At 42.8% G+C, this 9,642-nt stretch overlaps 1 protein-coding gene across 9 annotated transcripts in view; it reads left to right on the forward strand.

Annotated features, from left to right (window-relative positions):
* The window catches only part of dip2a (disco-interacting protein 2 homolog A), a 219,551-nt gene extending 210,219 nt beyond the window's left edge, over window positions 1–9,332 (forward strand). For all 9 annotated transcript variants that reach the window (XM_063213515.1, XM_063213517.1, XM_063213516.1 and 6 more), the window contains 6 exons: window positions 1,751–1,812; window positions 2,387–2,444; window positions 3,551–3,625; window positions 4,423–4,597; window positions 5,761–5,884; window positions 6,454–9,332. In XM_063213515.1, the coding sequence (XP_063069585.1) occupies window positions 1,751–1,812; window positions 2,387–2,444; window positions 3,551–3,625; window positions 4,423–4,597; window positions 5,761–5,884; window positions 6,454–6,706 (747 nt within the window). In that variant the 3' untranslated portion in view covers window positions 6,707–9,332. The remainder of the gene's footprint in view (window positions 1–1,750; window positions 1,813–2,386; window positions 2,445–3,550; window positions 3,626–4,422; window positions 4,598–5,760; window positions 5,885–6,453) is intronic.
* Window positions 9,333–9,642: the final 310 nt, after the last annotated feature.

Here is a 9,642-nt window from a genome sequence, read left to right on the forward strand (position 1 = left end):
CTATGGGCACCTAACATGACCAGGTTCCGGTCTGCCTAAAGGGCGTGTCATAATACTCCTAGCATTGAATAGAACAGTCCTTAGGTCTACCTAGGCTTTCTCTCTCTACTCTCTCTGACTGTAGTGTGTGGGCTGGCTGCCTGGCTACCTGGGCATCATGGCTGCCTGCCTACCTGGCTGCCTGGCTACCTGGGCATCATGGCTGCCTGCCTACCTGGCTGCCTGGCTACCTGGGCATCATGGCTGCTAGCACTGGCTGCCATTGGGGCTTCCAGAGAGCTGCACAGGGGGCATACCTGTATTGCTTGTCTCTGTGTTTGTTTGTGTTTGGATGTTGTTGTATGTGTGCTGTCATCATGGCATGGCGTTTCTTGTGGCCTTCCATTCAAATGTTCCATTGAGTTAGCCGGGGAGAGACAGGAGAAGTCGGCTCATAAGAGCACACTAACTGACAAGAACGTAATATGTACAGTTCATTCAATACATATTTTTTCCCCCAACTCAGCAAGTTTTCTTTTCAACTCCTCTGTAGCCAAACACTCCATTGGGCTTTTTTTAATGATTAAAATGATCTGTTCAAACCTGAACAGACGTGTGTTTTGAGGTTTGTCTGTGGTGCAATATACAGATTTTATAATAGCACTGCTCTGGCTGGCAATGTTGTTGATCATTTATCTATTTATTTTGCTATTGATAATGGCTCACTGCTTTTCAATATATCTCTGCATGTGCGTGCGTGGAGAGAGAGAGAGAGAGAGAGAGAGAGAGAGAGAGAGAGAGAGAGAGCGTCCATTAGCTGCAAGCTGCTTTTTGGCCGTGAAGGCCACCACTGCACACTTGACCACTCCGATACTCTGCCCTTTTTCCACAGTATCACACAGTATCAGTATCACTTTTCACAGTATCAGAAACTAATTTTGCGATTTTTAAATCGCTAGCACATAAAAAAAATGTGTGTTACTCTATCAACTTTGTTTAGATACCCAGTGCATCTTTTTTCTAAAGCTTTTGTGAGGGGCCTGATTTTGCATAACTTGGTGGTGAGCTGAGGTTTGGTGTGAGACAAATGAGACCGTAGTCCTGTCTTGACACCATGTCCTGCGGAACACCATGCTCTTAAAGGCAAAACTTTTTTTTGTATGTTTCCATTCAAGAGTTGTACTTTTTTTAAGGAGAAAACAGTCACATTGCACTGGCTGCCGCTTGGCTTATTGTAGTTTTTCTGCAAATGCTGCTTTTCTTTCTTATTTTCTTCTCCTTTTTTTGCCCTGAACCTCAGACATGCTTTTACTGCATCTTGGTAAAAAAAAATAAAAATGCTATACTTCCGTCTTCCCAAAGGAAGTTGGCAATAGGCCACATGCAGGGGTGATAGTGAAAAAAAGTCCTCAGCCTGAACTTTTTCGCCTGCTCTAACGACGACGACAAGATACTGCATAGTGACGTACCGTAGGCCTATTTTGACACATTATTCAAACATTTAATAGCCTGTGTATGCCCATTATTCAAGCCTGATAGTAGAAGAAAACCCTGATCCGGTAACACTTTCTGAGATAAGAATAACCTAATGGCTGATTACTATCAATGTTTTTATTTTTGCAAACTCTGTCAAGCCTGAAATCAGGCATGGAGCCTGAATACTATCAGCCCTGCACATGTGAAAGTAGTCATTGTTTTTCCATACATGTCTGGCACATCAAGCACAGGGTTTTTCAAAGCACTGACCACTACGACCCTTCTCTCCCTGCAGGGTACAGCCGGGCCTGACCCAACCACAGTCTATGTGGACATGAGAGCTCTTCGGCACGACAGGTACCCGTCATTTAATGTTTGTCTGTACAGTACTGAATAAAAACAGAGAAAAGTCAGCTTCAGCCAGGAAGTCAGCTTCAACCATCATGGAACAAAAAAAAAATTAAGCGGTAGCAGAAAATCCTGGCTAAAGCTGACTTTCTTTTTATCTGGTTATTTGTTTGTCCTACTTCTAGGTCAGATGTTTTGATGTGCGAGCTTTTACTACTATTTTGTCTATACAGTATTGTAATTGCATTGACATTGTACACTTTTGGGGGATGGGGGGAGTGGGGAGGTGATCTGGACAGTCTTTTTTTTAGGTGTGCGCGCCATGTATTATGGCACATGGCTTCTTCAAACATGATCTGTCTTTGTATTAGAATTTTTTGTGTAGCCTATATGTGTTTTTACATTCCATGTTTATATGTCATATGTTTTGTGGCGTATATGTAAGGACACCCATCTTTCTTTTTAAACTGCAAGCACAATTTACCTTCGTGTACCAATTAAGCTGAACTGAACTGAACTGAACTGAACTGAACTGAACTGAACTGAACTGAACTGACCTCACCTGTCTTTGTGTGAATCCCAGGGTACGATTGGTGGAGAGAGGATCGCCACACAGCCTACCACTGATGGAGTCGGGGAAGGTAAGAATGAATGCTAGTATGAGATTTTTTTTTATTTTTGCTCAGTCATACACACTGTCCAAAAAATACTGGGTGCCCCAAAACAACACATTGCAACTAAACTTCAAGTCAGTCAGACGTCTGTGAAATCAGCAGCATGTGTAGTGGTGATTCGAATCCATTTCACCTGCTGTTTGGTCTGTAACAGACAACAAGTGGAAATGAGAGGTAATTACCAAAACAACCCCTACAATATAGTAGATATGCATCGATGAGTCACACAAGACTATAAGATAAGATATATTGTAGAGGCTCCACCACATACTGATAATGAGCAGAAAACTATTTTTAAGGTATTTGTTGGGGGCCAGCCCAGGACAAACAAATGGAAGATAAGCCCATGCCCTCAGAAAACAAATGCAGCACACGCTTCCCAGGACCTAGTGAGTGAAGCTGGCAATACTGTGTGGGTATAACTACATAGGTCTAGCAAGAGGTGGTGCCGGTGGTGTACATAGAGCATTTCTCCGTTCTCATCCTTTTGTCTGGCTGCAGTTTTGGTTGCATTTTGTTCAATTTGCACAACAGAAAGTGAAATGGATTCACCACCACTGTTGATTCCTAACTGCACAGGCAGATTTCATATCAGTCTAATTACCTTGTTGTGAAATCATTATTTTACTTTGCTGTTCCCTTTATTTGTTTGAGCAGTCTATTTATATCATAGTTATTATGTAGGTTTTCGGCCGTGTTGGTCTGTCTGTCTGTCTGTCAGCAGGATAACTAAAAAAGTTCTGAATGGATTTTGATGAAATTTTGTGGATTTGTTGGAAATGGCAAAAGGAACAAGTGATTAAATTTTGGTGGTGATCCGGATGCAGGAATTTTGGATTATTCACCATTGCAGGACAGGGCAAATTTTGACATTCCAGTTTCTAACTCCACAAAAACAAGGCAGAAAGACTTTTAAAAAATTAGGGTGGAACATAGACAAATGTTATCAAACAGCTTCCTTGGCGGAGGTCTTCACTCTCTGAGTGAATTTCTAGTTTTAGCTGTGACCCAGTGGTATAATGTGTAGTCATCAGTGGAGGGAGCACTCACAGCATCATCTGTTTCTTGGGTAGATCCTGCCAGGCGTGAAGGTCATCATTGCCAACACGGAAACCAAAGGCCCACTGGGAGACTCGCACCTTGGGGAGGTAAGATGCTTGCTATCAAAACATTGTTCATCAGCCAGGCGTCTACCCTTAAACTACGGCTGTATTTTAGGATGTGGTTCATCCTTTGTGTTACTCACTAAGACAGTGATCAACTGAAAGTTACTCATGGCTGTGCATGCTCGGAGAATCACTAATAGTGCATGTGCTTTGGGAAACGGAAAGAAAAGCTTTTTGGAATTAATCATTTTGTACAGCACCATACACAATACAGTGGCAGATTATTTCACAGATCCAAACTAATAAGCTTGGACATATCATAGCCAGCATTTAATGTCTACCTTAAACAAATGAGAATGACCTTACTTGATACACAAAAAACAATCATGACTCACATTAGTAATACGTGTACTCGATTCCCAGTTGGCATTGAAGTCACGTACATAGCCACAGCCTTTGCATCTGGTGTCATGTTGCAGTTCTTGTTGAGAAGTCCTACCAATGAAATTACTTTGCCTGATAAAGAAGACAGATCCATTCCTTACATTACATAAGTAATATATGAAGCCTCATATTTCTGATGTACAAAGACGGCACATGCATGCCTTTCATGCCTCAGCGTCTGTCTTTGTCTGGTATTTGATTACAGGTCTGGGTGAGAAGTTCTCAAAATGAAATGACCTTACTTGACAAAAAAAGACACATCCATACCTTACGAGCACAGTCACAGCATTTACATCTCTCTCTCTGCCCCTCTGGTGTGTGTTTTCAGGTGTGGGTGAGCAGTCCCCACAACATTTACATCTCCCTCTCTCTGCCCCTCTGGTGTGTGTTTTCAGGTGTGGGTGAGCAGTCCCCACAATGCCACCGGTTACTACACGGTGTACGGGGAGGAGGCGCTGCATGCCGATCACTTCTGCACCAGGCTGAGCTTCGGCGACACGCAGACGGTGTGGGCTCGCACAGGCTACCTTGGCTTCCTGCGCCGCACCGAGCTGACCGACGCCAGCGGGGGTAAGACAGCCAGCACCCACGCCCGTAGAGATGGGATTTATCAGAGAGAGTGTAGAGAGAGAGGTGCCGTTGGCCCATTGTTTCCGGGTTCTATTATTGCAAGGGGGAGGGGGGTAAAGCCCCCTTTAGGCAGACCTAAGGACTGTTCTATTCAATGCTAGGAGTATTATGACACGCCCCTTTAGGCAGACCGGAACCTGGTCATGTTAGGTGCCCATAGCATCCTATTACATTGGCATATCTCTATATACTTAAAGAATCTCTGGTCTTATGGCTCTTTGACTGGATCCAGGTCGTAAAGGCTTGTTCCTTTCAAAGAGCCGTTCAATAAACTGGCTCTTTTGAGTGGTTTTTAATTATTTATTTATTGTTAAGAAGATAGCATTTTGTCCAAACGCCACTGATTGTCCTCCTTCTAAAGACCGTCTCTGCCAATCTTTGAGATGAGACACTTTTGTTTTTTCCCTCAAATTAAAATACTCACATGAAGGTCATATACTCAAAATGAACAAAAAATGATTGAAAAACAAAAAAACAACGGAAAGAGTGGCTCCCATTCACGTCTAGGAGCCCATAAAAAGAATCCATACGTTCAAAAACATCACATCGAACGTTGTAGCTTTTACATACTCTCTGGCATGTGTTGGACATTTGGTTTAGGTTTTAATACTATCATTCCATTTTCTTTATTATTGTTATTATTGTTATTATTATTAATTATAATATGACTGATTTTGCGATCGCTGCGCAGAATCAAAGGAAAGGTGACTGGTGGAGATTAAACAAAGAGGGACTGCAGTCGAATGCAGATGTGTGTTCATTTCCTATGCTATTCAAATTCATGACATTACTGTAATAATATAATGTTGGTGAGGGCTTTAAACTTATTGAGTTTTTGGCGAGATAGGAAATCATTTCCTCGGGGGGGGGACACAAAATCAGATGTCACACGACACGCCCCCCCTGAGATGCCTCCGTGTGTGTGTGTGTGTGTGTGTGTGAGTGTGTGTGTGTGTGTGTGAGTGTGTGTGAGAGTGTTTCAGAGAGGCATGATGCACTGTATTTATTGGAGTAATCATATGACACCTTGGAATAGCCTTAATAATCAGGAATTGTCCTTGAAAACCTTATGCCTGACCTGTATGTGCGTGTGTGTGTTTCAGAGAGGCATGATGCACTGTATGTGGTGGGGTCCTTGGATGAGACCTTGGAGCTACGAGGCATGCGCTACCACCCCATAGACATCGAGACATCAGTCATCCGCTCACACAAGAGCATCGCTGAATGGTGAGTGAGAAAACATCTCTCTTCTTTCAGACCTCACAGCCAGAATCTTCCATTTCGTGTTTCAACCCAACCCTTAGTGGTTAGACTTCATATACTGTATATGACGGTCTTGGGAAGTAAATTACTGACAACCTTTTTAATACATGCTGGTCATCATCAGTGCCGAAATTGTAAAATGGATTGAGTAGAGCTACACAGAGCTACTTGACTTGCTGCCGCTTACCGGCGCCCCGGAAACTGCGTGCTCCACCCTAACCACCACATTTAACGCCACACTGAATTCCTGAATTTCCCCCTGGGGATTAATAAAGTTAATCTACTCTACTCTACTACTACTTGATCCATGCCATTTCACCATACTCCTGACTGTCGGCTTGCCCGTGCTGTATTTTGTGTTTCCCAATTCTCCCCCGTCTCTCTCTCTCACACACTCCCACTGGAATAAAGTTGACCCCCCACCCCCCGCACACACACAAAATATATATGTTAGCGTGTTGGTGTCTGTTTGCTGACACGTGCTGTGTTTTTGCATCCCCCTGTCCTGTCTTCCCTGTCTGCCTGGTCTCCAGTGCGGTGTTTACGTGGACCAACCTGCTGGTGGTGGTGGTGGAGCTGGAGGGCTCGGAGCAGGAGGCGCTGGACCTGGTGGCCCTGGTGACCAACGTGGTGCTGGAGGAGCACTACCTGATCGTGGGCGTGGTGGTGGTGGTGGACCCCGGCGTCATCCCCATCAACTCGCGCGGGGAGAAGCAGCGCATGCACCTGCGCGACGGCTTCCTGGCCGACCAGCTGGACCCTATATATGTAGCCTACAACATGTGATGCGGCCCCGGCCCCGGCCCGGTCCCGGCTACTGCTCGGACTCAGCCTCAGCCTCGAGCTCGCACAGGGCGGAGTGGGGCTGGGCCATGGACACGGGGCTCTAAATTAACACCAGCCAAACGGCCAAATGCTGGTGAAATTACAGTTTGGCTGGTAGATAGGACCAACTTACTACAAACCATTTTGACCCATTAGGGAGTGTGTGTTTGGCTAGTGAGATGTAACATCAGCTACCTATTTTGGCTGGTGATGGGGAAAAAAGTTAATTTAGAGCCCTGTTAATGGACATGGCGGGAGAGATGAACAATTTTGCACACCATGGGATGGAGAAAGAGAGAGAGAGAAAGGGAGGGAGGGAGAGGAGATGGCGGCAGAAGATGGAGCGAGAATGAAGTGGAAGAGACAGGACGTGAACGAACGGATCTTCACTGTGGATCTCTTGCTAGGTTCTCTCAGAAGACTTGGGTCATTCTTGATCTCCACAGAGCTATGCAGCGTGTTTATTTTTATACGACTGACTCATTTGAATGCCTTGAACATTGAAATTGTTCATTGATTATGTTGAGGGTTTTTTTGTGAGATAAGGGACGACAAAAAGCTTTCCTTTTTTGTTGTCATGGTTGATTTTGTCCGTTTTAAATGTGTTGTAGTTACCCAAGATGCCCTTGTAGACAGTCATACACTCCACGTGCCATGAAGCACATCAACATTTAGGGTTTTTTTCCCCATTATCCTAACTGCCGACCTTAACCTGTGCTCGTGGCCAGTTTCCCCTCTGTCAGCCTAGCCACAACACTTTTAGGGGGTACTTTTCCCCATTCAACATCTCGATTGCAAATGAGAAAATTACCGTTAATTTAATTTAATATCTTCCAAAAGCGCCGTTCAAACTTTTGTCTTGTGACGTAATCACAAGGCCACAAGCACAAGGGAGGACAGGAGATAGGACAATGGAAAGAGGCCTTAGGCTACGTTCCAATATGCGACCTTGCGTCCTCCACTTGTGCTTGTGGCCTCGTACCAGGAAGTAATATGTCATGATGACATCACAGACAACAGCATAATATTTCAATATCTCGCAAAAGCTCAATTATAAAGTCATTTTCTCATTCGCAAACTGGATGGTGAATGAAGAATAGCTGACAGCTGGGAAACTTATTTGTTTTCTCCATGGAGGAGGGGTCAGGAGGCAGGGCGAGGCCACAAGCACAAGTGGGGGAGGCAAGGTTGCATATGTAGTATCGCCACAGCAAGCAGGCCGCTCAGTCTTCACATCTCAGCAGGAAGTGGTTGTGTTAAGGGGGGGGAATGGGTTTTATGTGTCATTTTCCCCTCACACTATCAAAACCAAAAATAAAACATGCCAATTAATAGTTACACTAAGGCAGACCGCTTCCACCAATATTGTGGCGTTTTATTTCTCCCCAGTAAGTGAGCTTGGATGTGTCATCATGGACCACATTAGATGTAGGTTTTATTCAGAGGCCAACATGCAATAATAAAGGAAGAAGAATTTGATTGCCAGCCCAGAAGCTGTTCCAATATTTTTACTACACTCTTGACAAGAAATGAAATCCTTCTGTAGCATTCCTTGTCATTTGCTTTTAAACAAGCCTTAAATATTTCAAGATGCCTGCTATTAGCTTGATTTGAAATCATCATTTAAATGAAGTTGTTAATTATGTCAAGACTATGTCAACCTTGTTCAGGATGTTCAGGTATTCTTAACTGTAACTGTTGACTTTACTGTTTCCTGCTCCCAGATGATAAGTTATAACCTTTATTGGCATCTTGGTTTGTTACTGACGAAGGTGATTCGGAAATGTCCCATTGCTAACATTTAAAAGAAGAATTAAAAAAATAGTGCTTTTAACAGCAGAGGTATTTTTTGTCTATTGAAATACTTTCTGGGGGTGTATGAAAGTGTGGGCCATGGCTGATGAATGTAAAACCCATGACTGGATGACGTGCCAAGTGAGAGAGTTTCCCAAGAGTGTGTAGAGAATTGACCAAAGTCACTAATTCATATTCTCTTTGTTAAAACTGTTCAATTCTTCCATGAACACTCCCCTTTCATGTCTGCAGACGTTAGGAATAGAAATGATTTTGTTATTATCAGGAATACTGAAAACTACTTGTGGTGTGCAAAACACATTTTCAGGACCTTGCCTTCAAATGCTCAGAGTGCTTTTTTGCCAGAATGACCACTTTGTTAAAGGCTGTCCTTTCTTTCCTTCATGTACACTATACGCAAATGGAAAGGCAGCCTTATGTAATTATGTACAGAATTTGTGTAAGTTATTTTTGAAGCCTCATAAGAGATGGATGTTCTAGGACTGGCCTTTGTTGTTACAAACCAGACCACTTCAAATGTTATCCTCCAACTAACCTTTTTTGTTTTTCTTTCTAAAAGACAGAAAACACGAGTGAATAAATTGTTTATGATATTGTAAAGGGGACTGGGGATAATAACGGCAAACTGTTTCTATAATGAAGCACATAAATGCAACTGCAAGTCAAAATGTAATTGGTTCTGACATTTTAAAATCAACCTGGACTTAAGGTAGAGGAAAAAACAGTATCCTCTATCTTCATGTAACATTTCTTAATAAACACAATGCTTTTATGTTTTGTTTTGTGAGGCGTTTTTATTATTGTATCACATCATTGAAAATAATTGAACTTACAGTATAAAGTGTTAAGTAATGCTTCAAGACTTTGTGTTTCAATTTGATTAACCAAAAAGGAAACCAATCACCAACATTCACTGATATATAAATATATATATTTATTTTTTTTGGCAAAAATTATCAATGTGCAGTATGAAAACATTTGTAGTGGTTAATGGTTCAGAACTTAAGTGTAAGCAAAACATTCTTCTCAAAGTAAGGAAACATTAAATGAGTGAGCATAAATTGTTCCAACATTCCCATAAT

This window comes from Engraulis encrasicolus, chromosome 13, assembly GCF_034702125.1.
Source record: "Engraulis encrasicolus isolate BLACKSEA-1 chromosome 13, IST_EnEncr_1.0, whole genome shotgun sequence".
In the NCBI taxonomy this organism is placed as follows: domain Eukaryota; kingdom Metazoa; phylum Chordata; class Actinopteri; order Clupeiformes; family Engraulidae; genus Engraulis; species Engraulis encrasicolus.